A 27,605-nucleotide genomic window follows, 5' to 3' on the forward strand; every position below is an offset into this window, starting at 1 on the left:
GTTATTGCTCATATCGGTTATTGATCATATTGGTTATTGATCGTATTAGTTATTCATTATATTGGTTATTGATCTATCGATTATTGGTCATATCTGCTATTGATCTATTGATTATTGATCACATCGGCTATTGATTATATCAGTTATTGATCATATTGGTTATTGATCTATCGCATCGGCTATTGATCATATTGATTATTGATCGTATCGGTTATTGGTTATATCGATTATTGATCTATCGATTATTGATCATATCAGCTATCGATCTATCAATCATCGATCATATCAGTTACTGGTTATATCTATTACTGATCTATCGATTATTGATCATAACGGTTACTGATCACATTGGTTATTGATCCTGTTGGGTATTGAGAGTATTGGTTATTGATTGTTTCGATCATTGATCAGATTGACTATTGATCATAGCAGCTATTGATCATATCGAATATTGATCATATCGGTCGGATCGGTTATTGGTCATATCGCTTTTTCATCGTATCGCTTTTTGATCATATTGATGACTGATCTCATTGGCTATTGGCCGTATCGATCATTGATCATATCGATTATTGATGATATCGATGATTGACCCTATCAGTTATTTATCCTACCAGCTATTGATCCTATCAGTCGCCAATCCCATCGATTACGGATCCTATCGATTATTGATCGCTTTGGCTACCGATCATATCGATGATTGGCCGTATCGGCTACGGATGGCGTCAGTTATTGATCGTATCGATTCGGGATCATTTTCGCTACGGATCGTGTCGATACCTGGCCGTATTGGCCCTGGGTCCTACCGGTTATTGATCGCCTCCGTCGTGGACGGGTCCCTTATCGAGCACCGCTGCCCTCGTGGGGGCAGAACGGGGCATTTTGGGTGCGTTCGGGCGGAACGGGCCGCTTCTGCCGAATTTCGGGCGAAGTGAGGAGGAAGTCGCGCCTGGCCGGGTTCTCCAGCCCCGTTTTAGCCTCTTTCCACCGCCCCGGCGGAGGCTTTTTTGGGGTTTCTTCGCTTTTTTTTTTTCTCCTCTCTCTTTCTTTTTGCACCATCCTACAGGTTTCTGCTCAGAGAGGCAGCAGCTGGCGCCCGGCAACGACCCAAAATCCCCAGCGTTGGCCCCAAATCTCCACCATGGCCCCAAAATCTCCATCGTGGACCCAGGAACTCCAGCAACGACCCAGATTCTCCATCGTGGACCCAGATTCTCCATCGTGGACCCAAATTCTCCATCGTGGACCCAAATTCTTCATCGTGGACCCAGATTCTCCATCGTGGACCCAAATTCTTCATCGTGGACCCAAATTCTCCATCGTGGACCCAAATTCTCCATCGTGGACCCAGGAGCTCCAGCACTGACCCAAACTCTCCAGGTTGGACCCCAAATATCTGCCATAGATCTCAGATCTTGGTTATGGACCCAAAGGTCTCCATTATGGACCCAGAATCTGCATTATGGACCCAACATCTCCAGCATGGACCCAAAATACCTATTATGGACCCAAAATCTCCATAGTGGACCCCAAATCTCCATAGTGGACCCCAAATCTCTATTATGGACCCAACATCTCCAGCATGGACCCAAAAATCTCCATTATGGACCCCAAATCTCTGGCACTGGCTGAAAATATCCATCATGGACCCAAAACCTCCAGCACGGACCCCAAATCTGCACTGTGGACCCAAACCCAGCATCGTGGACCCCAAAATCTCCAAAACAGAACCAAAATCTCCAACGTGGACCCAAAATCTCGGGCACTCACCCCAGATCTCTGGCACTGACCCAAATTCTCTGAAACGGACCCAAAATCTCTGTCGTGGACCCCAAATCACCGACGTGGCCCTAAAATTTCCAGCAAGGACCCAAAATCTCCATAATGGACCCAAAATGGCCAGCGTGGACCAAGGGGCTCCGGTGCTGATCCAAAACCTCTGGAATTGACCCCAAAACCCTCAAGCCTGGACCAACGGGCTCCCACATGGGCCAAAAATGTCCGTCCTGGCCCCAAAATCTCTGGGACAGACCCCAAATCTCCTGTTCTGGCCCCGAACTCTGCAACGGGCCCCACGGCGCCGCTGACCATGGGGAGATGGTGGGACCGGAGCCAGGACCCACGGCGAGGCCGGAGGTGAGCGGGGCGATGGCGTGGGGCAGAGCTGTGGGGCTGTGGGGCTGGTGTAGCTGTGGGGCTGGGGTAGCTGTGGGGCAGGTGTAGCTGTGGGGCTGGGGGTAGCTGTGGGGCTGGGGTAGCTGTGGGGCAGGTGTAGCTGTGGGGCCAGTGTAGCTGTGGGGCAGGTGTAGCTGTGGGGCCGGTGTAGCTGTGGGGCAGGTGTAGCTGTGGGGCTGGTGTAGCTGTGGGGCAGGTGTAGCTGTGGGGCCGGTGTAGCTGTGGGGCTGGGGGTAGCTGTGGGGCTGGGGTAGCCATGGGGCCGGTGTAGCTGTGGGGCTGGGGGGTAGCTGTGGGGCAGGTGTAGCTGTAGGGCTGGGGTAGCTGTGGGGCTGGGGGTAGCTGTGGGGCTGGTGTAGCTGTGGGGCAGGTATAGCTGTGGGGCAGGTGTAGCTGTGGGGCTGGTGTAGCTGTGGGGCAGGTGTAGCCGTGGGGCAGGTGTAGCTGTGGGGCAGGTGTAGCTGTGGGGCTGGGGTAGCCGTGGGGCAGGTGTAGCTGTGGGGCAGGTGTAGCTGTGGGGCTGGGGTAGCCGTGGGGCAGGTGTAGCTGTGGGGCTGGGGTAGCTGTGGGGCTGGGGGTAGCTGTGGGGCAGGTGTAGCCATGGGGCAGGTGTAGCTGTAGGGCCGGTGTAGCCGTGGGGCTGGGGTAGCTGTGGGGCAGGTGTAGCTGTGGGGCTGGTGTAGCTGTGGGGCTGGGTGTAGCTGTGGGGCTGGGGGTAGCTGTGGGGCTGGTGTAGCTGTGGGGCTGGTGTAGCCGTGGGGCTGGGGGTAGCTGTGGGGCAGGGGTAGCTGTGGGGCAGGTGTAGCTGTGGGGCTGGTGTAGCTGTACGGTGGGGGTGGCTGTGGGGCAGGTGTAGCTGTGGGGCAGGTGTAGCTGTGGGGCTGGGGTAGCTGTGGGGCTGGTGTAGCTGTAGGGTGGGGGTGGCTGTGGGGCAGGTGTAGCTGTGGGGCAGGTGTAGCCATGGGGCTGGGGTAGCTGTGGGGCAGGTGTAGCTGTGGGGCTGGGGTAGCTGTGGGGCTGGGGGTAGCTGTGGGGCAGGTGTAGCTGTGGGGCAGGTGTAGCCATGGGGCAGGTGTAGCCATGGGGCTGGTGTAGCTGTGGGGCAGGTGTAGCCGTGGGGCAGGTGTAGCTGTGGGGCTGGGGTAGCTGTGGGGCAGGTGTAGCTGTGGGGCTGGGGTAGCTGTAGGGCTGGTATAGCTGTGGGGCTGGGGTAGCTGTAGGGCTGGGGGTAGCCGTGGGGCAGGTGTAGCTGTGGGGCAGGTGTAACTGTGGGGCTGGGGTAGCCGTGGGGCAGGTGTAGCTGTGGGGCTGGGGTAGCTGTGGGGCTGGTGTAGCCGTGGGGCTGGGGGTAGCTGTGGGGCAGGGGTAGCTGTGGGGCAGGTGTAGCTGTGGGGCTGGTGTAGCTGTAGGGTGGGGGTGGCTGTGGGGCTGGTGTAGCTGTGGGGCAGGTGTAGCCATGGGGCTGGGGTAGCTGTGGGGCTGGGTGTAGCTGTGGGGCTGGGGTAGCTGTGGGGCAGGTGTAGCTGTGGGGCTGGGGTAGCTGTGGGGCTGGGTGTAGCTGTGGGGCTGGGGTAGCTGTGGGGCAGGTGTAGCTGTGGGGCAGGTGTAGCTGTGGGGCTGGGGTAGCTGTGGGGCAGGTGTAGCTGTGGGGCTGGGGTAGCTGTAGGGCTGGTGTAGCTGTGGGGCAGGTGTAGCCGTGGGGCTGGGGTAGCTGTGGGGCTGGTGTAGCTGTAGGGTGGGGGTGGCTGTGGGGCTGGTGTAGCTGTGGGGCTGGGTGTAGCTGTGGGGCCGGTGTAGCTGTGGGGCTGGAGTAGCTGTGGGGCAGGTGTAGCTGTGGGGCTGGTGTAGCTGTGGGGCTGGAGTAGCTGTGGGGCAGGTGTAGCTGTGGGGCTGGGGTAGCTGTGGGGCTGGGGGTAGCTGTAGGGTGGGGGTGGCTGTGGGGCTGGTGTAGCTGTGGGGCTGGGGTAGCTGTGGGGCTGGTGTAGCCGTGGGGCTGGTGTAGCTGTGGGGCTGGAGTAGCTGTGGGGCAGGTGTAGCTGTGGGGCTGGGGTAGCTGTGGGGCTGGGGGTAGCTGTAGGGCTGGGGTAGCTGTGGGGCTGGTGTAGCTGTGGGGCTGGAGTAGCTGTGGGGCTGGAGTAGCTGTGGGGCTGGGGGTAGCTGTGGGGCAGGTGTAGCTGTGGGGCTGGGGTAGCTGTGGGGCTGGGGTAGCTGTAGGGCTGGTGTAGCTGTAGGGTGGGGGTGGCTGTGGGGCAGGTGTAGCTGTGGGGCAGGTGTAGCCATGGGGCTGGGGCAGCTGTGGGGCTGGTGTAGCTGTGGGGCTGGGGTAGCTGTGGGGCTGGGGTAGCTGTAGGGCTGGTGTAGCTGTAGGGTGGGGGTGGCTGTGGGGCAGGTGTAGCCATGGGGCTGGGGGTAGCTGTGGGGCAGGTGTAGCTGTGGGGCTGGGGGTAGCTGTGGGGCAGGTGTAGCTGTGGGGCTGGTGTAGCTGTGGGGCTGGGGGTAGCTGTGGGGCTGGGTGTAGCTGTGGGGCAGGTGTAGCCATGGGGCTGGGGCAGCTGTGGGGCTGGTGTAGCTGTGGGGCTGGGTGTAGCTGTGGGGCTGGAGGCAGCAGTGGGGCAGGTGTAGCCGTGGGGCAGGTGTAGCTGTGGGGCTGGAGTAGCTGTGGGGCTGCTGTAGCTGTGGGGCTGGGGGAGCCGTGGGGCTGCGTTAGCTGTGGGGCTGGGTTATCTGTTGGGCTGGAGGCAGCAGTGGGGCAGTGCTATGGGGCAGGGGTATCTGTGTGTCTGGGTTATCTGTGGGGCTGGGTGCAGCAGTGGGGCAGCGCTGTGGGTGTGGGGTATCCGTGGGGCTGGAGGCAGCAGTGGGGCAGTGCCGTGGGGCTGGGGCAGCTGTGGGGTATCCGTGGGGCTGGGGTATCCGTGGGGCTGGGGGCTCCATGGGGCAGCCGCGCCGGCGCCCTCTCCTGGGACCCCTCCGCCCCATGGCTGCCCGCTCTGCCTCCCCTTGGCCCCACGGCGCTGCCCCCCGAGCGGTCCCTGATCTATGGGGCTGGGGGCTCTTTGCACACTCCCCCCTTGTGCAACGGGCCCTTTGCACACTCCCCCCTTGTGCAATGGGTCTGGGTCTTTGCACACTCCCCCCCGCCGTGCAATGGGTCCGGGGGCTCTTTGCACACTCCCCCCCCGTGCAACGGGCCCTTTGCACACTCCCCCCCCCCGTGCAATGGGTTCAGGGGCACTTTGCACACTTCTTCCTCGTGCAACGGGCCCTTTGCACACTCCCCCCCCGCCGTGCAACGGGCGCGGGGCCCTGGCCCCCCCCCCCCCCCCCCCAGGGCCCCCGCTGACCCCCGGCCCCCCTCTCCGCCCCCCAGGCAAGGCCACGGCCCCCTCGCTGTTCGCGCTGCCGCCCTGCTGCCGCGGGGCCGCCGCCGCCCCCCAGGCCGTGGGCTGCCTCCTGCGCGGCTTCTTCCCCGAGCCGGCGACCCTGAGCTGGGGGGCGGCCGTGGGGCGGGCCGAGGCCTCCGCCGCCGCCTGGGACCCGGCCACGGGGCTCTACCGCCTCAGCAGCCGCCTGCTGCTGCCGCCCGGCACCGAGGCCGCCGAGGGCGTCTACACCTGCACCGCGCACCACGCGCCCAGCAACACCCGCGTCGCCCGGGAGGTGGAAGGTGAGCAGCGGGCGCGGGCGCGCGAGGAGGAGGAGGAGCGGGCGGGACGAAGGCGGGCCGTGCGCCCCACGCCCACCTCCCAGTAGCGCGTGCAAACGGGGACGGAATCAGGGAGCCAAGACGGGGTTGTTGGTAAAAGACAGAATTGCAGCCGTGCAATGGGGCGGGATCTCCTGGGATGCATTGCACTGTGCACGGCACATCCAAGTCCCAATAACTCATGAAATGGGGACGAAATCAGGGAGCAAAGACGAGGTTGTTGGTAAAAGACAGGGAGTTGCAGCCGTGCAATGGGGCAGGATCTCCTGGGGTGCATTGCACTGTGCACGGCACATCCAAATCCCAAAAACTCACGAAATGGGGACAGAATCAGGGAGCAAAGACAAGATTTTTGGTAAAAGACAGAGAATTGCAGCTGTGCAATGGGGCAGGATCTCCTGGGGCTCTTTGCACCGCGCACAGCACACCAGAGTCCCAATAACTCATGAAATGGGGACGAAATCAGGGAGCAAAGACGAGATTTTTGGTAAAAGACAGAATTGCAGCTGTGCAATGGGGCAGGATCTCCTGGGGCTCTTTGCACCGCGCACGGCACATCCGAGTCCCAGTAACTCATGAAATGGGGACGGAATCAGGGAGCAAAGATGAGGTTTTTTTCTGCAAAAGACAGAGAATTGCAGCCGTGCGACGGGGCAGGACGTCCCCGGGGTCTTTGCACCGCGCACGGCGTGTCCTTGCCCCCAGGTCAGCCGGGGGGAGAAGCCAGGGTGCCAAGCGGGGTGCGCGCAGGAAGCAGAGCACACTGCGAGCTGTGCAGCGGGGCGGAACCACCCCGGGCCTCGAGGCCGCCCACGTCCCGAGAGCTCGCGAAACGGGGACGAAACCGGGGAGCGAAATGAGGTTTTGTGCAAAAGACAGAGAGTTGCAGCCGTGCAATGGGGCAGGACGTCCCGTGGGGCTCGGTGCACCGCGCACGGCACACCCACGTCCCAATGACTCCTGAAATGGGGAAGAAATCAGGGAGCAAAGATGAGGTTTTTGGTAAAAGGCAGGGAATTGCAGCTGTGCAATGGGGCAGGATCTCCCGGGGCTTTTTGCACCGCGCACGGCACATCCGAGTCCCAGTAACTCATGAAATGGGGACAAAATCAGGGAGCGAAATGCGGTTTTTGGTAAAAGGCAGAGAATTGCAAGCTGTGCAATGGGGCAGGATCTCCTGGGGTGCATTGCACCGCGCACGGCACATCCGAGTCCCAATAACTCACGAAATGGGGAAGAAATCAGGGAGCCAAGACGAGGCTGTTGGTAAGAGGCAGGGAGTTGCAGCCGTGCAATGGGGCAGGATCTCCCGGGGCTCTTTGCACCGCGCACAGCACACCAAAGTCCCAGTAACTCATGAAATGGGGACGAAATCAGGGAGCCAAGACGGGGTTGTTGGTAAAAGGCAGGGAATTGCAGCCGTGCGACGGGGCAGGATCTCCTGGGGCTCTTTGCACCGCGCACGGCACATCCAAGTCCCAATAACTCACGAAATGGGGACGAAATCAGGGAGCAAAGACGAGGTTGTTGGTAAAAGACAGAGAATTGCAGCCGTGCGACGGGGCAGGATCTCCTGGGGCTCTTTGCACCGCGCACAGCACACCAAAGTCCCAATAACTCGCGAAATGGGGACGAAATCGGGGAGCCAAGACGGGGTTTTTGGTAAGAGGCAGGGAGCTGCAGCCGTGCGACGGGGCGGGATCTCCCGGGGTCTTTGCACCACGCACGGCACATCCGAGTCCCAATAACTCGCGAAATGGGGACGAAATCGGGGAGCCAAGACGGGGTTGTTGGTAAGAGGCAGGGAGCTGCAGCCGTGCGACGGGGCGGGACGTCCCGCGCGGCTCCCCGCCCGGCGCACGGCCCCACGCCGCCTCTCCCCACGCAGCCTGCGGCCCCGTGGCCGTCTCGGCGCCCGAGGTGCGCGTCCTGCACTCCACCTCCTGCAGCGCCCGGCCCGGCGGCGACTCGGTGGAGCTGCTCTGCCTCGTCTCGGGCTTCTCGCCGGCCCCCGTGGCCGTGGAGTGGCTGGTGGACGGCGTCCCCGGGCTGCTGCTGGCCACCGCCACCCGGCCCCGGCGGCGGGACGGCGCCGCCGGCTACGCGGCCTCCAGCCGCACCAACGTCTCCCGCGACGACTGGCTGGAGGGGAAGACCTACACCTGCCAGGTGAAGCACGCCGGCTCCAACACCGTGGTGCAGGACCACGCGCGCAACTGCGCAGGTGAGGCCCCGGCCCGGGGCGCGCGACCGCGGCGGCGCCCGGGCTTGCAACGCTGCAGCATCTTGCAGCCGTACGGGACCTTGCAGCGATTCGTGGGCTTGCAGCGATGCCCAGGCTTGCAATAGTGCAGGATCTTGCATCCATACGGGATCTTGCAGCGATTCGTGGGCTTGCAACGATGCCCAGGCTTGCAATAGTGCGGGATCTCGCATCCATATGGGATCTTGCAACGATGCCCAGGCTTGCAACGATGCCCAGGCTTGCAATAGTGCAGGATCTTGCATCCATACAGGATCTTGCAACGATGCCCAGGCTTGCAATAGTGCAGGATCTTGCATCCATGCGGGATCTTGCAACGATGCCCGGGCTTGCAATAGTGCAGGATCTTGCAGCCGTACGGGATCTTGCAGCGATTCATGGGTTTGCAACGATGCCCAGGCTTGCAACGCTGCAGGATCTTGCAGCCGTACGGGATCTTGCAGCGATGCCTATGCTTGCAGCGATGCCCAGGCTTGCAATAGTGCAGGATCTTGCATCCATGCGATATCTTGCAGTGATGCCCAGGCTTGCAACGGCACAGGGGCTTGCAACGATGCTCGGGCTTGCAATAGTGCAGGATCTTGCATCCATAAAGGATCTTGCAACGATGCCCAGGCTTGCAACGGTGCAGGATCTTGCACCCGTGCACGGGCTTGCAATGGGGACGGGGCTTGCAAAACCGCCAGGGCTTGCGCTGCCGCACGGGCTCGCCCTGATGCGGGGCCTGGCAACGCTGCAGGCTTTGCCGTGGCGATGGGGCTTGCGATAGTGCAAAAGCTTGCGACGGTGCAAAGGTTTGCGATGGTGCAAAAGCTTTCAATAATGCAAAAACCTGCAATAATGCAAAAACTCGCGACGGTGCAAAAGCCTGCAATAATGCAAAAGCTTGCAATAACGCAAAAATCTTGCAATGGTGCAAAATCTTGCAATGGTGCAAAGGTTTGCAATAATGCAAAAGCTTTCAATAATGCAAAAGCTTGCAATAATGCAAAAACTCGCGACGGTGCAAAGGTTTGCAATAATGCAAAATCTTGCAATAACGCAAAAATCTTGCAATAATACAAAATCTTGCGATGGTGCAAAATCTTGCAATAATGCAAAAGCTGGCGACGGTGCAAAGGTTTGCAATAACGCAAAAGCTTTCAATAACGCAAAATCTTGCAATAACGCAAAAGCTGGCGACGGTGCAAAGGTTTGCAGTAACGCGAAATCTTGCAATAACGCGAAAATCTTGCACCAACGCAAAAGCTCGCGGCGGTGCGGGGCCTTGGGACGGCGCGGGGCCCTGGCACCGCCTCCCCGTCACGCTCCCGCTCCCCGTGTCCGGCAGGCGGCGAGGGCCGCTGCACCAGCAGCATCTCCACCTACGTGCTGCCGCCGAGCCCCGCCGGCCTCTACATGCGGCAGGACGGGAAGCTGCTGTGCGTCATCGTCAACCTGCCCAGCGACGCCGGCCTGCAGGTGCTCTGGAGCCGCGAGAAGCCCGGGGCGCTGCACCCCGAGTCGCTGGCGCTGCGCGAGCAGTTCAACGGCACCTACACGGCCGTCAGCGCCCTGGCCGTCACCCAGAAGGAGTGGGAGTCGGGCGAGCGCTTCACCTGCACCGTGAAGCACGAGGAGCTGCAGGCGCCCATCGCCAAGTCGGTGGCCAAGGGCTCAGGTGGGCGCCCGTCCCCCCGCCGCGTCCCCCCCCCCCCCCACGCCGCCGGGAGCCCCGCGCCCCGGTGACGCCCCGCGCTCCGTCCCCGCAGGCAAGGCCGTGGCGCCCAGCGTCTTCGCCCAGGAGCCGCACGCCGAGGAGGTGGCGCAGGGCCGGGTGTCCCTCGGCTGCCTCATCCGCGGCTTCTACCCGGCGGAGGTCAGCGTGCAGTGGCTGCGCGACCACGACGCGGTGCCGGAGGGCTCCGCCGTCACCACGCCGCCGCTCCGCGAGGGCCCCGGCGACTCCTCCTTCTTCGTCTACAGCAAGATGACGGTGCCGCTGGACGAGTGGCAGCGCGGCTCCACCTTCGCCTGCATGGTGGTGCACGAGGCGCTGCCCATGAAGTTCACCCAGCGCTCGCTGCAGCGCGGCCCCGGTAAATAGCCGCCGCCGCCGCCGCCCGCCCCGCTCGCTTGGCCGCCTGTAAATGACCTCTGTGGCTCTCCCCCCCCCCCCGAATAAAGGCGAGCAGCCTCGTCCCGCACCGCCGGGTCTCCGCCAGCGTGGTGTCTTCGCGGGGGGCGCGGGGGCGAAACGGGGAGGCTGGAGGCGTTGCAACCCGGGGCCACGTCTGCAACTTGGGAGCACGTTGGCAACTTGGGGGCACGTTTGCAACCCAAGACGGTTGGAGACGTTGCAACCCGGGGGCACGTTTGCAACTTGGGAGCATGTTTGCAACTCAAGACGGTTGGAGACGCTGCAACCCAAGGCGTATTTGCAACTCGGGGGCACGTCTGCAACTTGGGAGCATGTTGGCAACTTGGGGGCACGTTTGCAACCCAAGACGGTTGGAGACGTTGCAACCCGGGGGCGTATTTGCAACCCGGGGGCACGTTTGCAACTTGGGGGCACGTTGGCAACCCGGGGGCACGTCTGCAACTCAAGACGGTTGGAGACGCTGCAACCCGGGGCGTATTTGCAACCCGGGGCGTATTTGCAACCCGGGGGCACGTTTGCAACCCGGGGAGGCCAGAGACGTTGCAAACCCAAGGCGTATTCGCAACCCGGGGGCACGTCGGCAACCCGGGGGCACCTTTTGCACCCCAAAGAGGTTGGGAGACGTTGCAACCCGGGCGGTTGGGTTTGCAAAGCCCCCGCCGGCCGACGAGGGCGGACGGACGGAGGCGAATTGGCCGCAAACGGCCCGGTTTTGGCCCGGCCCGACCTCCGTCCGCCGGCCCAGGTGGCCGCCTGGACCCTCCTCCTCTCCGGGGGGATGGACCGCAGGTGGGACATGGAGGGAGGGATGATGGAGGGGGATCGGGAAGTGGGGGGAGGTGCTGGAGTGGAGGATGGTTGGTTGGATGGTCGGTTGATTGGCCGGATGGTTGATGGGTGGGTTGGTTGGATGGGTGGTTGGTTGGTTGGTTGGATGGTTGGTTGGTTGATGGGTTGGTTGGTTGGATGGATGGTTGGTTGGTTGGTTGGTTGGATGAATGGTTCATTGGTTGGTTGGATGGTTGGTTGGTTCAATAATTGGTTGGATGGATGGTTCATTGGTTGGTTGGTTGGATGGTTGGTTGGTTAGTTCATTGGTTGGTTGGTTGGTTCATTGGTTGGTTGGTTCATTGGTTGGTTGGTTGGTTGGTTGGATGAATGGCTCATTGGTTCACTGGTTGGTTGGTTGGATGGATGGATGGTTCGTTGGTTGCTTGGCTGGTTGGCTGGCTGGTCGATTGGTTGGTCGGTGGGACGGTTCATTGGTTCATGGGTTGCTTGGCTGGGGGCGGAGGTCAACGGGTCCATGGCTGGTTGGGCAGGACGGTTGGTTGGTTCCTTAGCACAGGGACACGGGTGATTGGTTGGGGCGTATAGCGATGGAAACGGGGATGGTCGGGTGGGAAGAAGGACGGGTGATAGGAAGGAAGGATGGGAAGAAGGACGGCTGATAGGAAGGATGGATGGATGGGTGGGAAGAAGGACGGCTGATAGGAAGGATGGATGGGAAGAAGGACGGGTGATAGGAAGGATGGATGGGAAGAAGGACAGGTGATAGGAAGGAAGGATGGGAAGAAGGACGGCTGATAGGAAGGATGGATGGGAAGAAGGACGGGTGATAGGAAGGAAGGATGAGAAGAAGGACGGGTGATAGGAAGGATGGATGGTCGGGTGGGAAGAAGGACGGCTGATAGGAAGGATGGATGAGAAGAAGGACGGGTGATAGGAAGGATGGATGAGAAGAAGGACGGGTGACAGGAAGGATGGATGGATGGGTGGGAAGAAGGACGGGTGATAGGAAGGATGGATGAGAAGAAGGACGGCTGATAGGAAGGATGGATGGGAAGAAGGACGGGTGATAGGAAGGATGGATGAGAAGAAGGACGGGTGATAGGAAGGATGGATGGGAAGAAGGACGGGTGATAGGAAGGATGGATGGTCGGGTGGGAAGAAGGATGGCTGATAGGAAGGATGGATGGGAAGAAGGACGGGTGATAGGAAGGATGGATGGGAAGAAGGACGGGTGATAGGAAGGATGGATGGATGGGTGGGAAGAAGGACGGGTGACAGGAAGGATGGATGGAAAGAAGGACGGGTGACAGGAAGGATGGATGGGAAGAAGGATGGGTGATAGGAAGGAGGGATGGTCGGGTGGGAAGAAGGACGGGTGATAGGAAGGATGGATGGGAAGAAGGACGGGTGATAGGAAGGATGGATGGGAAGAAGGACGGGTGATAGGAAGGATGGATGAGAAGAAGGACGGGTGACAGGAAGGATGGATGGAAAGAAGGACGGGTGATAGGAAGGATGGATGGAAAGAAGGACGGGTGATAGGAAGGATGGATGGTCGGGTGGGAAGAAGGACGGGTGATAAGAAGGATGGATGGAAAGAAGGACGGCTGATGGGAAGGATGGATGGTCGGGTGGGAAGAAGGACGGTTGGTTGGACTATACAGAGATGGAGGGATGGAGGGAGGGAGGGATGGAAGGATGGCTGGGCGGATGGGTTGATGAATGGAGGGAGGGATGGTTGGTTGTTTCGAGTGCCTGAAGATGGACAGATGGAGAGATGGATGGAAAGAGGGATGGACACAGGGGTGGATGGAGGGATGGACGGAGAGATGGACAGAGGGGTGGATGGTTGGTTGGAGTGTATAGAGATGGATAGGTGGAGAGATGGATGGAGGAATGGACGGAGGGATGGATGGAGAGATGGAAGGAGGGAGAGATGGAAGGAGGGATGATTGGAAGGAGAGATGGAAGGAGGGATGGATAGAGGGATGGATGGAGAAATGAATGGAAGAATGGATGGAGGGATGGATGGAGAGATGGAGAGGTGGATGGAGAGATGAATGGAGGGATGGATGCTGGGATGGATGCAGGAATGGATGGAGGGACGGAAGGAGGGATGGATGGATGGATGGAGGCATGGAAGGAGGGATGGATGGAGAGGTGAATGGAGGGATGGATAGTGGGATGGATGGACGGATGGATGGAGGCATGGAAGGAGGGATGGATGGAGAGGTGAATGGAGGGATGGGTGGAGGGATGGAAGGAGGGATGGATGGAGGGATGGAAGGAGGGATGGATGGAAGGATAGATGGAGAGGTGAATGGAGGGATGGATGGAGAGATGAAAGGAGGGATGGATAGAGGGATGGCTGGAGGGATGGCTGGAGGAAGGAATAGAGGGATGGATGGAGAGGTGAATGGAGAGATGGATGGAGAGGTGAATGGAGGGATGGAAGGAAGGATGGCTGGAGGGACGGCTGGAGGGATGGAAGGAGGGATGGAAGGAGGGATGGAAGGAGGGATGGCTGGAGGGACGGCTGGAGGGATGGACGGAGGGATGGAAGGAGGGATGGACGGAGGGATGAATGGAGGGATGGAAGGAGGGATGGAAGGAGGGATGGAAGGAGGGAAGGACGGAGGGATGAATGGAGGGATGGAAGGAGGGATGGCCGGAGGGGCGGGTGGAGGGGTGGGGGGGGTGGAAGGGCCCCCCCCGCCCTGACGCCCCCCCTCCCCCCACGCAGACCTGGCCCTGCCGGACACGAGCTGCTCGGAGGAGGGCGACAAGGAGCTGGACGGGCTCTGGGCCACCATCGCCGTCTTCATCACCCTCTTCCTCCTCAGCGTCTGCTACAGCGCCACCGTCACCCTCTTCAAGGTGAGCGGCGTGGGGAGGGGCTGCCCCACGGCGGGGCCCCTCCGTGCCCCCCACGCTGACCCCCCCGGTCCCCCCCCCCCCAGGTGAAGTGGCTCTTCTCCACCGTGCTGCAGCTCAAGCAGGTCCGCGGCCCCGTCTACAGGAACGTCATCAAGGACGCCGTGTAGCCTGCCCCACGCCCGCCCCACACCGGCCCCCCAACCAGCCCCCCCCATTGCAAAGCGGGATTTTGCAATTATCGGTTTATCTTTTTTTTCAGCAAAACAAATAAAAAATCGGGACCCCCCTTGGTGGGGGGTCGAGAAACGCGGCCCCGGCTCCGGCTCTGCTTCGCGTGGGGCTGCGGAGGGTGATGCTATGGGGTGTGGGGTGGTGCTATGGGGCGTGGGGCAGCGGAGGGTGTTTCAATGGGGTGTGGGGCAGTGGAGGGCAGTGCTATGGGGCTGCGGAGGGTGATGCTATGGGGCGTGGGGTGGAGCTATGGGGCGTGGGGCAGCAGAAGGTGATGCTATGGGGAGTGGGGCAGCAGAGGGTGATGCTATGGGGCAGCGGAGGATGATGCTGTGGGGTGTGGGGCAGTGGAGGGTGATGCTATGGGGCAGCGGAGGGGGATGCTATGGGGTGTGGGGCAGCAGAGGGTGTTGCAATGGGGTGGCGGAGGGCAGCGCTATGGGGCACAGGGCATCAGAGGGCATCGGAGGGCATCGCTATGGGGCAGCAGAGGGCATTGCAATGGGGCACAGGGTCGCAGCAGGCATCGCTATGGGGTGCAGGGCAGTGGAGGGCAGTGCTATGGGGCAGCAGAGGGCATTGCAATGGGGCACAGGGTCGCAGCAGGCATCGCTATGGGGCGCAGGGCAGTGGAGGGCATCGCTATGGGGCAGCAGAGGGCATTGCAATGGGGCACAGGGGCACAGCAGGCACCGCTATGGGGCGGCAGAAGGCATCGCTATGGGGCGCGGGGCATCACAAGGCCTTGCAATGGGGCACAGCAGGCACCGCTATGGGGCACCGAAGGGCATTGCAATGGGGCACAGGCATGCAGCACGTGTCGCTACGGGGTGGGGGGCCACGGAGGGCAGTGCAATGGGGCGCAGGGCGTCACAAGGCCTTGCAATGGGGCGCAGGGTCGCAGTAGGCATCGCTATGGGGTGCAGGGTGGCGGAGTGTGTTGCTGTGGGGTGTGGGGCACCGGAGGGCATTGCAATGGGGCACAGGGATGCAGCAGGCGATGCTATGGGGCACGGGGCACCGGAGGGCCTTGCAATGGGGCACAGGGCTGCAGCGGGCGCTGCTATGGGGTGTGGGGTACCGGAGGGCATTGCAATGGGGCACAGGGCTGCAGCGGGCGCTGCTATGGGGTGTGGGGCACCGGAGGGCCTTGCAATGGGGCGCGGGGTGTCACAGGGCCTTGCAATGGGGCATGAGGTTGCAGCAAGCATCGCTATGGGGCGGGGGGCAGTGGAGGCCGCAGGGGTCCCCGGGGACGCTGTGGGGCCTGGGCCCGCCCCGCCGTGGGGCGGCGCGAAAGGGGAAGTTGGCCGCTGCCAGGACCTCACTTCCCAGCGCCGTGGGGCTGTAGCAGGGCGCCGTGGGGCGCCATGGGGCACCGTGGGGCGCCGTGGGAGCTGGCCGTGGGGCAGAGCCAGGCGCTGTGGGGCACCGTGGGAGCCGGCCGTGGGGCAGAGCCGGGCACTGCTGCCCCCCAGGTAGGCTGCTGAGCCGGATGCCTGGGCCCATGGGGGGGGAGCTGTGGGGCTGGGCAGCGGGATGGGGTTGGGGGGCCCCCTATGGGGCAGCCCCAGGGGGAGGGTGACACTATGAGACCTTGGAGGACCCTATGGGGCAAGGGGGTGCCTATGGGGCAGGGGGGTGCCTATGGGGCAGGGGACAGCAGAGCTGGGGCAGGAGGAGCTATGGGGCAGGGAGGAGCTGTGGGGCAGGGGTCCCTATAGGGCAGGGGTAGCTCTAGGGTAGAGGATCCCTATGGGGCAGGGGGATCTCTATAGGGCAGGGGAGCTATGGGGCAGGGGCAGCTATAGGGCAGGGGGTAGCTATGGGGCAGGGGAGCTATGGGGCAGGTGTAGCTATGAGGCAGGGTCGCTATAGGGCAGGTGCAGCTATAGGGCAGGGGTAGCTATGGGGCAGGGGGTAGCTATAGGGGTGGGGTAGCTATAGGGCAGGGGTAGCTATGGGGCTGGGGAAGCTATGGGGCAGGGGTAGCTCTAGGGGTGGGGAAGCTATAGGGCAGGGGTAGCTATAGGGCAGGGATAGCTATAGGGCAGGGGTAGCTATAGGGCAGGGGTAGCTATAAGCAGGGGTTGCTATGGGGCAGGGGGAGCTATAGGCAGGGGTAGCTATAGGGCAGGGGGAGCTATAGGCAGGGGTAGCTATAGGGCTGGGGTAGCTATGGGGCGGGGGTAGCTATAGGCAGGGGTAGCTATAAGCAGGGGTTGCTATGGGGCAGGGGTAGCTATAGGCAGGGGTAGCTATAGGGCAGGGGTAGCTATGGGGCAGGGGGTAGCTATAGGCAGGGGTAGCTATAGGGCAGGGGCAGCTATAGGCGGGGTAGCTATAGGGCAGGGAGAGCTATAGGGCTGGGGAAGCTATAGGGCAGGGGGTAGCTATAGGCAGGGGGTAGCTATAGGGCTGGAGTAGCTATAGGGCTGGGGAAGCTATAGGGCAGGGGTAGCTATGGGGCAGGGATAGCTATAGGGCAGGGGTAGCTATAGGGCAGGGGTAGCTATAAGCAGGGGTTGCTATGGGGCAGGGGGAGCTATAGGCAGGGGCAGCTATAGGGCAGGGGTAGCTATGGGGCAGGGGTAGCGCTAGGGGTGGGGGAGCTATAGGGCAGGGGTAGCTATAGGGCAGGGGTAGCTATAAGCAGGGGTTGCTATGGGGCAGGGGGAGCTATAGGCAGGGGTAGCTATAGGGCAGGAGGTCCATATGGGGTTGGGGTCCCTATGGGGCAGGGGAGCTATAGGGCAGGGGGAGCTATGGGGCAGGGGTAGCTATAGGCAGGGGTTGCTATAGGGCAGGGGAAGCTATAGGGCAGGGGGTAGCTATAGGCAGGGGTAGCTATAGGGCTGGGGAAGCTATAGGGCAGGGGTAGCTATGGGGCAGGGGTAACTATAGGGCAGGGGTAGCTATGGGGCAGGGGTAGCTATAGGGCTGGGGAAGCTATAGGGCAGGAGGTCCATATGGGGTTGGGGTCCCTATGGGGCAGGGGAGCTATAGGGCAGGGGTAGCTATAGGGCAGGGGGTAGCTATAGGCAGGGGAAGCTATAGGGCTGGGGAAGCTATAGGGCAGGGGTAGCTATGGGGCAGGGGTAACTATGGGGCAGGGGTAGCTATAGGCAGGGGGTAGCTATAGGCGAGGTAGCTATAGGGCTGGGGCAGCTATAGGGCAGGGGTAGCTATAGGGCAGGAGGTCCATATGGGGCTGGGGTCCCTATGGGGCAGGGGAGCTATAGGGCAGGGGTAGCTATGGGGCAGGTGTTGCTATAGGGCACGCGTAGCTATAGGGCAGGGGAGCTATAGGGCAGGAGGTCCATATGGGGCAGGAGACAGCAGGGCTGGGGCAGGGGGTAACTGTAGAGTAGGGGCAGCTATAGGGCAGGGGGAACTATGGGGCTGGGGGAGCTGTAGGGCAGGGAGCTATAGGGCAGGGTTAGCTATAGAGCAGGGGGAGCTATAGGGCTGGGGAGCTGTGGGGCAGGGGTAGCTATAGGGCAGTTGCAGCCATGGGGCAGCAGGTCTGTATGGGGCTGGGGTCCCTATGGGGCAGGGGTAGCTGTAGGGCAGATGGAGCTATAGGGCAGGAGGTCCGTATGGGGCTGGGGGAGCTATGGGGCAGGGGAGCTATGGGGCAGGGGAGCCATGGGGCAGGGGAGCCATGGGGCAGGGGTCCCTATAGGACTGGGGCAGGTATAGGGCAGAGGGTCCCTATAGGGCAGGGGACCTTGGGGGACAAACTGGGGGCAGTTTGGGGAGAAAAGGGCCCAGCTGGGTGCAGGGAGCTGCGTTTGGGTGCAGGGAGCTCTGTTTTGGGTGCAAACAGCCCCATTTGGGTGCAGGGAGCTCTGTTTTGGGTGCAAACAGCCCCATTTGGGTGCAGGGAGCTGCGTTTGGGTGCAAACAGCCTGATCTGGGTGCAAAACCCTGCATTTTGGGTGCAGACAGCCCCGTTTGGGTGCGGGGAGCTGTGTTTTGGGTGCAAACAGCCCCATTTGGGTGCAGACAGTGTGATTTGAGTGCAGGGAGCTGCATTTGGGTGCAGAAAGCCCGATCTGGGTGCAGGGAGCTCTGTTTTGGGTGCAAACAGCCACATTTGGGTGCAGGGAGCTGCATTTGGGTGCAGACAGCGTGATTTGAGTGCAGTGAGCTCTGTTTTGGGTGCAAACAGCCTGATCTGGGTGCAAAGCCCTGCATTTGGGTGCAGGGAGCTGCGTTTGGGTGCAGGGAGCTGCGTTTGGGTGCAAACAGCCCCATTTGGGTGCAGGAAGCTGCATTTGGGTGCAGAAAGCCTGATCTGGGTGCAGGGAGCTCTGTTTTGGGTGCAAACAGCCCGATCTGGGTGCAGGGAGCTGCGTTTGGGTGCAGAAAGCCTGATCTGGGTGCAGCGAGCTCTGTTTTGGGTGCAGCAAGCCTGATCTGGGTGCAGGGAGCTCTGTTTTGGGTGCAGCAAGCCTGATCTGGGTGCAGGGAGCTCTGTTTTGGGTGCAAACAGCCCCATTTGGGTGCAAACAGCCCCATTTGGGTGCAGGGAGCTGCGTTTGGGTGCAGCAAGCCTGATCTGGGTGCAGCGAGCTCTGTTTTGGGTGCAGCAAGCCTGATCTGGGTGCAGCGAGCTCTGTTTTGGGTGCAAACAGCCTGATCTGGGTGCAGCGAGCTCTGTTTTGGGTGCAGCAAGCCTGATCTGGGTGCAGCGAGCTCTGTTTTGGGTGCAGACAGCCCCGTTTGGGCGCAGAGCGATGCGTTTTGGGTGCAGGCAGCGCGATTCGAACACAGCGAGCTGTGGTTTGGGTGCAGACAGCCCGATCTGGGCGCAGAGCGCTGCGTTTCGGGTGCCGCCGGGGGCGTTTTGCAGCGCCCCGCGGCCCCCCCTGACCCCCGGCCCCCCCGCAGCCAGGACCACCGCCCCGTCCGTCTTCCCCTTGATGGCCTGCGGCGACGGCGGCTCCGAGCTCACCGTGGCCTGCTTCGTCAACGGCTTCTTCCCCGAGCCGGTGACGGTGACGTGGGACGGCGCGGCGGCCCACAAGCGCATCCTGACCTTCCCCGCCGTGAAGCAGCCTTCCTCCGGCCTCTTCAGCCTCAGCAGCCAGCTCACCGTGCCGGCCGACAGCAGCAGCACCTACACCTGCGTCGTGGTCCACACGCCCTCCGGCTCCCGGAAGACGGTGCAGGTCGAGGGAAAACGTAGGTGCCTCGCGCTGCGTTGCGAGCGCAGAGCTGCGTTGCGAGCGCCTCGAGCTGCATTGCACGGGCGGAGCTGCGTTGCAAGCACCTCGCGCTGCATTGCGAGCGCCTCGAGCTGCGTTGCAAGCACAGATCTGCGTTGCGAGCGCCTTGAGCTGCATTGCAAGTGCAGATTTGCGTTGCAAGCACCTCGCGTTGCATTGCGAGCGCCTCGAGCTGTGTTGCAAGCACAGATCTGCGTTGCGAGCGCCTTGAGCTGCATTGCAAGTGCAGATTTGCGTTGCAAGCCCCTTGCGTTGCATTGCAAGCACCTCGAGCTGCGTTGCAAGTGCAGATTTGCGTTGCAAGCACCTCGCGTTGCATTGCGAGCGCGCCGAATTGCATGGCAAGTGCACTGAGCTGCGTTGCAAGCGCCCCGAGCTGCACTGCGTGCGCTGGTTTGCACCGCCAGCGCCCCGAGTTGCATTGCCAGCACGTCGATTGCAACCGCATTGCACTGCTCTCCCGCTGCGATGCGATTGGGTGGCGCTGGGCTGGAACTGGGTGGTGCTGGGCTGGAACTGGGCGGCGCTGGGCTGGAACTGGGTGGCGCTGGGCTGGAACTGGGCCATTTTGGGTTGCAATTGGGTCGCACTGGATGCAACTGCATCGGGTTGCACGGTGATTGCATTGCATTTCTCTCACTGCGATGCATTTGGTCGAAATTGGGTCATGTTGGGTCGAAATTGGATCATATTGGGTTGAAATAGGGTCATGTTGGGTTGCAATTGGGTCATGTTGGGTCGAAATTGGGTCATGCTGGGTTAAAATTGGATCATGTTGAGTTGAAATAGGGTCACGGTGGGTCGAAATTGGGTCACGGTGGGTCGAAATTGGGTCACGGTGGGTCGAAATTGGGTTATGTTGGGTTGCAACTGAGTTGCATTGGCTTGAAATTGGGTCACGCTGGGTCGAAATTGGGTCATGGTGGGTTGAAACTGGGTCACGGTGGGTCGAAACGGGGTCACGCTGCGTCGCAACGGGGTCACGATGCACCTGGGCGGCACCACGATTGCGCCGCGTTGCATCGCCCTTCCATTGCAACGCAGTTGGGCCACCTTGGGTCGCAGTTGGGTCGCAGTTGGGTCGTTTTGGGTCGCAGTTGGGTCGTTTTGGGTTGCAGTTGGGTCGTTTTGGGTTGCAATTGGGCCGTGACGGCTCGCAGCGGGGTTGCATCGCCGTCGCGCGGGGTTGCCCGGCGCTGGCATCGCCGCCGCCGCCGCCGCCGCCGCTCCGCGATCCGCCGGCGCCGGCTTGCGACGCCGCTAACGCCGCCGCCTCGCGCCGCCGCCTCTCGCCCCCGCAGCCCAGCCCAAGCCGGCAGCCCCCACCGTGCGCCTGCTCTACAGCTGCACGCCGACGACGGTCGAGCTGCACTGCCTCATGTCGCACTTCTACCCCAAAGAGGTGCGGGCGCAGTGGCGGGCGGACGGGGCGGCCACGACGCTGGTGCCGCACGAGGAGCCCGTCACGCCCGACGCCCGCGGCGGCACCTTCAGCACCAGCAGCCAGATCACCGTCTCCACCGCCGAGTGGCTGGAGAAGACCTTCTCCTGCCAGGTCACCCACCCCGGCTCCGGCACCGTGCTGGAGGAGGTCGCCCGCAAGTGCCCAGGTGAGCGCCGGCGGCGGGCGCGGGGCCCAGGCGTGCAGGCGCGCGTTGGGTGCACGCACGAGCGCGCAGGCGAGGTTTGGAGCGTGCACCAGCGTGCGGGAGAGCTCTAAGTGCGCGCACAAGCGTGCAGGAGAGGCTTAATTGCACGCACAAGCGTGCAGGAGAGCTTTAATTGCACTCACAAGCGTGCAGGAGAGCTTTAATTCCATGCACAAGCTTGCAGGAGAGCTCTAAGTGCGCGCACAAGCGTACAGGAGAGCTTTAATTGCACTCACAAGCGTGCAGGAGAGCTTTAATTCCACGCACAAGCGTGCAGGCCAGCTTTAAGTGCATGCACAAGCGTGCAGGAGAGCTTTAATTCCATGCACAAGCGTGCAGAAGAGCTTTAATTCCACGCACAAGCGTGCAGGAGAGCTTTAATTCCACACACAAGCGTGCAGGAGAGCTTTAATTCCATGCAGAAGCGTGCAGGAGAGCTCTAAGTGCGCGCACAAGCGTGCAGGAGAGCTTTAATTCCATGCACAAGCGTGCAGGAGAGCTCTAAGTGCGCGCACAAGCGTGCAGGAGAGCTTTAATTCCATGCAGAAGCGTGCAGGAGAGCTCTAAGTGCGCGCACAAGCGTGCAGGAGAGCTTTAATTCCATGCAGAAGCGTGCAGGAGAGCTTTAATTCCATGCAGAAGCGTGCAGGAGAGCTCTAAGTGCGCGCACAAGCGTGCAGAAGAACTTTAATTGCACGCACAAGCGTGCAGGAGAGCTCTAAGTGCGCGCACAAGCGTGCAGGAGAGCTTTAATTCCATGCAGAAGCGTGCAGGAGAGCTCTAAGTGCGCGCACAAGCGTGCAGGAGAGCTTTAATTCCATGCACAAGCGTGCAGGAGAGCTCTAAGTGCGCGCACAAGCGTGCAGGAGAGCTTTAATTCCATGCAGAAGCGTGCAGGAGAGCTTTAATTCCATGCACAAGCGTGCAGGCCAGCTTTGGGTGCACGCACGCACGCGCGCGGGGGTGAGCGCCGGTGCGCGCAGCGGCGCTGACCCTGCCTCCCGCCCAGGTGACGGCCCGAGGGACAGCGGCATCCAGGTCTTCGTGACGCCGCCGAGCCCCGCGGAGCTCTACATGTCGCAGAACCCGCAGCTGCGGTGCCAGGTCTCCAACATGCCCAGCGACGACGGGCTGCGGGTGGACTGGGCCGGCGACCGCTCGGGCTCCCTCAGCCCGCTGCCCCTGCAGCTCCACGAGCAGCTCAACGGCACCTTCACCGCCATCAGCGTGCTGCCCATCTCCACCCGCCACTGGGACGAGGGCGAGACCTTCACCTGCACCGTCATCCACAGCGAGCTCCCGGGGCCGTCCGTCCACCCCATCGCCAGGAAGTCCGGTAGGTCCCCGCTGCCGCGCCGAGCCGTTGGGCGTGCTGAGACGCCTTGCATCCCGCTGCATCGTGTTGCGCTGAGACGCGTTGCATCCTGCCCGCGTGTTGCACGTTGCATCCCGCTGCATTGCGTTGCGCTGAGACGCGTTGCATCCCGCTGCATCGTGTTGCGCTGAGACGCGTTGCATCCTGCCCGCATCGTGTTGCACGTTGCATTCCGCTGCATTGCGTTGCGCTGAGACGCGTTGCATCCCGCTGCATCGTGTTGCGCTGAGACGCGTTGCATCCTGCCCGCGTGTTGCACATTGCATCCCGCTGCATTGCATTGCGCTGAGACGCGTTGCATCCCGCTGCATTGCGTTGCACATTGCATCCCGCTGCATTGCGTTGCGCTGAGACCCGTTGCATCCCGCTGCATCGCATTGCACGTTGCATCCCGCTGCATCGCATTGCGCTGAGACGCGTTGCATCCCGCTGCACCGCACGTTGCTCCCTCGCATGCCGCCTGCATCGCGTTGCGTTGCAATACAGCCCCTCGCATTGCACCTGCGCTGCATCGCGCTGCAATACAGCCCCTGCGCTCCCGGCAGTGCACCGCGCTGCAATATAGCCGCTTGCATCGCACCGCGCTGCAAAAAGCCGCCGGCATCGCACCCGCGTTGCACCGCGCTGCAATATAGCCACTTGCACCGCACCGCACCGCGCCGCTTGCACCGCTCCGCTCTGCACCGTGCCGCTCGCATTGCAGCCGAGCCCCCCGCCTCGCCGCCGCCCGCCCGCTTGCCTTGCCGCCCGGCCGCCGGCCTCACCCGGGCCCCTCTCGCCCCGCCGCCCCCAGGCCGGCGCCTGGCGCCCAGCGTCTTCCTGCTGCCGCCGCCCGCCGAGGAGCTGAGCAGCAGCGGCGACACGGCCACGCTCACCTGCCTGGTGACCGGCTTCTACCCCTCGGAGGTCTCGGTGCAGTGGCTGCAGAACCAGGCGGCGGCGGAGCCCGGCACCGCCAGCACCGGGGCCCCGGCCCGCGACGCGGGCGCCGACGGCGCCTTCTTCCTCTACAGCCGGCTGGTGGTGGCCAAGGCGCAGTGGCAGCACGGCTCCAGCTTCGCCTGCATGGTGGTGCACGAGGCGCTGCCCATGAAGTTCGTGCAGCGCTCCGCCAGCCGCGGCCCCGGTAACTGAGGCCGCCGCGGCCCCGCGCGCGCGTCCTTGTCGTCGTCCTCCTCCTCCTCCTCCTCCTCCTCTTCCTCCTCCTGCCCGGCCGCGTCCCGGCTCGGTCCCCCCCCGGCTGCAAATAAAGAGACGGAAGTGAGAGGCTGCGTGTGCGCGTGCGGCGGGCCAGGGCACCGCGAGAGGGATGGGTGCAAGGAGAGATGGGCGCAAGGATGGATGGATGCAAAGAGGGATGGATGCACGGAGAAACGGGTGCAAGAAGGGCGAATGCAAGGGGAGATGGGTGCATGGATGGATGGGTGCAAGGATGGATGGGTGCAAGGATGGATGGATGCAAAGAGGGATGGATGCAAGGATGGATGGATGCAAAGAGGGATGGATGCAAAGAGGGATGGATGCAAAGAGGGATGGATGCACGGAGAGATGGATGCAAGGATGGATGGATGCAAGGATGGATGGATGCAAAGAGGGATGGGTGCAAGGAGAGATGGGTGCAAGAAGGGCGATTGTACGGAGAAACGGGTGCAAAGAGGGCAAATGCAAGAAGAGATGGGTGCATGGATGGATGGATGCATGAAGGGATGAGTGCAAGAAGAGATGGGTGCACGGATGGATGGGTGCAAGGAGGGATGGGTGCAAGGAGGGATGGGTGCAAGGAGGGATGAGTGCAAGGAGAGATGGGTGCAAGAAGGGCGAATGCACAGAGAGATGGGTGCAAAGAGACGGGTGCAAAGAGGGTGAATGCATGGAGAGATGGATGCATGAAGGGATGAGTGCAAGGAGAGACGGGTGCACGGATGGATGGGTGCACGGATGGATGGGTGCACGGAAAGATGGACGCAAAGAGAGATGGGTGCAAGAAGGGCAAACGCAAGGAGAGATGGGAGCAAAGAGAAACGGGTGCAAAGAGGGTGAATGCACGGAGAGATGGGTGCACGGATGGATGGATGCATGAAGGGATGAGTGCAAAGAGAAACGGGTGCAAGGAGGGCGAATGCAAGGGGAGATGGGTGCACGGATGGATGGGTGCAAGGAGGGATGGATGGAAGGAGAGATGGGTGCAAGGAGAGATGGGTGCAAGGAGAGATGGGTGCATGGAGAGATGGATGCAAAGAGATGGGTGCAAGAAGGGCGAATGCATGGAGAGATGGGTGCATGAGCGATGGGTGAATAGAGGGATGGGTGCACGGAGGGCGAATGCACGGAGAGATGGGTGCAAGGAGAGATGGGTGCACGGAGGGATGAATGCATGGAGAGATGGGTGCATGGAGAGATGGGTGCATGAAGGGATGAGTGCACGGAGAGCTGGGTGACTAGAGGGATGGGTGCAAGGAGGGATGAACGCACGGGGAGATGGGTGCATGGATGGGCGAGGGCAGAGAGAGATGGGTGCAAGGAGAGATGGGTGCAAAGAGGGATGAATGCGAGGAGAGATGGGTGCAAAGAGGAACGGGTGCATGAGAGAGGGGTGCATGGAGAAACGGGTGCATGGAGGGATGGATGAATAGAGGGATGGGTGCACAGATGGGTGAATGCACGGAGAGATGGATGTATGGAGAGATGGATGTACGGAGAGATGGATGCAAGGAGGGCAAACGCATGGAGGGATGGGTGCACAGAGAGATGGATGTGTGGAGAGATGGGTGAATAGAGGGATGGGTGCAAGGAGAGATGGGTGCATGGAAGGCGAATGCATGGAGAGATGGGTGCACAGCTGGGTGAACGCATGGAGAGATGGATGAAAAGAGGGATGGATGCATGGAGAGATGGGTGCAGAGAGATGCGTGCACGGAGAGAAGGATGCAAGGAGAGATGGGTGCACGGAGAGAAGGGTGCAAGGAGAGATGTGTGCAAGGAGAGATGGGTGCATGGACGGACGCACAGACAGGGTGGCCACGTGCGGGGCAGCCCCAGGGCCGCCGTGCTCGCCCGGACGGACGCCCGCCCGGATGGACGGACGCTGTCGCGGACGGGGGGATGGAGAGGGACCGTGCGGGGGAGGAAGGCCGCGGGGGGACGGACGGACGGACGGACGGACGGAGCGCGGGGCGGGAGGGGACGGGGGGACGGCCGGGGCGGCGCGCTGACCCCTCTCCCCGCGCCGCAGATCTCAGCCTGCCCGAGGACCTCTGCCACCTCGCCCCCGAGCAGCTCAACGGGCCCTGGGACACCATCGCCGTCTTCATCACCCTCTTCCTCCTCAGCGTCTGCTACAGCGCCACCGTCACCCTCTGCAAGGTGAGCGCCCGCCCGCGAACCCCGCGCGGCTGCAAACGGCTGCAAACGGCTGCAAACGGCTGCAAACGCAAACGGGTGCGAACGGGTGCAAATACAAACGGGTGCAAACGGGTGCAAACGGGTGCAAATGCAAACGGGTGCAGGGTGCAAATAGGTGCAAATGGGTGCGAACGGGTGCAAATGCAAACAGGTGCAAAAGGGTGCAAACGGGTGCAGGGTGCAAATGGGTGCAAACGCAAACAGGTGCAAACGGGTGCAGGGTGCAAACAGGTGCAAACGGGTGCAAATGGGTGCAAACGCAAACGGGTGCAGGGTGCAAATAGGTGCAAACGGGTGCAAACGCAAACGGGTGCAAATGCAAACGGGTGCAAGGTGCAAACACAAACGGGTGCAAGGTGCAGACGCGATGTGGGGAGCAAACGCGGCGCAGGGTGCAAACGGGTGCAAACGCAAAAGGGGTGCGAGGTGCAGACGCGGCGTGGGGAGCAAACGCGTCGCCCCGGGCGCAAAGCCGCCACCCGGGTGCCGCAGGGCCGCCGCCTCCCGCCGCAGGTCAAGTGGCTGCTGGCCACCGTGGTGCAGCTGAAGGGGGTCCCGGGGCCCGGCGCCAAGGGCGGCTTCCACCATGCCGCGTAGCCCCCGCCGCCGCCGCCGCCGCCACGTCCTGGAGCCACCGCGGAGCCGCCGCCGCCGCCCCGGGGGACGGGGCGCGAGGGGACGGGGCAGGCGCGCGCGCGGGGGGAAGGAGGGATGCGTGCAAGGGATGGGTGCGAGGATGCGTGGGACGGAGGGACGCGTGCACGAGAGCAGGGACGGACGCAGGGACGCGTGCGTGGGGAGGACGAGGGGGGCGCGAGGTGCGTGGAAGGAGAAGGGACGGCGCAAAGGTGCACGGGAAGAAGGGATGGCGCAAAGGTGCACGGGAAGGAGAAGGGATGGCGCAAAGGTGCAGGGAAGGAGAAGGGATGGTGCAAAGGTGCAGGGAAGGAGAAGGGATGGTGCAAAGTAGCATGCATGGAGAGGAGACCGGGTGATGGCTTGCACGCATGGAAAGGAGGACAGAAGGCTGCACGCATGGAAAGGAGGAGGGGAGAAGGACGGGTGGATGAGTGCATGCATGGAGAGGGAGATGGATGCCCGGAAAGGACGGGCGGATGGGTGGATGCAGGGAAAGGAGGAGGGAAAGATGCACGCAAGCACGGGAAAGCAAGCAGCTGAGTGCGTGAGCGGGTGGAAAGGAGGATGGGAGGACGCACAGAGAGGAGGACGGATGGGTAGTTGCACAGAGAGGAGGATGGATGGATGCATAGGGAGGAGGACAAATGGGTGGTTGCATGGGGAGGAAGACGGATGGATGGATGCACAGGGAGGAGGACGGATGGGTGGCTGCACGGAGAGGACGGATGGATGGGTGGCTGCATGGTGAGGATGGATGGGTGGTTGCACGCAGACAGAAAGGGCCCCAGCGCCCAGCCCCACCTCGGCAGCAGATGTTTCCTCAGCCCACAGCTCCCACGGCTCCCCGGGGACGAAGCCGGCCCCTGTTACGAGCTGGCCCGGCCCCGGGGACGGGCACACGGCGGGGGGGGGGATGGGGGTGGCCACCAGGTCACACGGGAACCAGGTCACCCGCGGTGGGTGCTGGGTCACCCGAGGTGGACCTTGGCCACCACGTCAGACCGGGGGGACATTGGCCACTGGGTCACCCCAAAAAGAGGACTTGGCCACCAGGTCAACCCGGGTGAACACTAGCCACCAGGTCAACCCCAATGGACTGACCACGGGGTCAGCCAAGGGCAA

The 27,605-nt window shown here is 62.1% G+C and overlaps 2 gene segments (V, D, J or C); both read left to right on the forward strand.

Annotated features, from left to right (window-relative positions):
- The first annotated feature begins 23 nt into the window (after nucleotides 1-23).
- Nucleotides 24-10,312, forward strand: LOC112996340 (Ig gamma chain C region-like). The segment is given in 5 exon segments: nucleotides 24-2,136; nucleotides 5,546-5,842; nucleotides 7,770-8,105; nucleotides 9,475-9,804; nucleotides 9,896-10,312. Coding segments are annotated over 2 exon segments (597 nt in total).
- Nucleotides 10,313-15,487: 5,175 nt separating this feature from the next.
- Nucleotides 15,488-26,457, forward strand: LOC112996341 (immunoglobulin heavy constant gamma 2-like). The segment is given in 7 exon segments: nucleotides 15,488-15,662; nucleotides 19,081-19,374; nucleotides 20,720-21,028; nucleotides 22,077-22,403; nucleotides 23,236-23,568; nucleotides 25,675-25,805; nucleotides 26,358-26,457. Coding segments are annotated over 6 exon segments (1,446 nt in total).
- The last annotated feature ends 1,148 nt before the right edge of the window (nucleotides 26,458-27,605 follow it).

The sequence above is a fragment of the Dromaius novaehollandiae genome, chromosome 36 (genome assembly GCF_036370855.1).
Source record: "Dromaius novaehollandiae isolate bDroNov1 chromosome 36, bDroNov1.hap1, whole genome shotgun sequence".
Taxonomy (NCBI): domain Eukaryota; kingdom Metazoa; phylum Chordata; class Aves; order Casuariiformes; family Dromaiidae; genus Dromaius; species Dromaius novaehollandiae.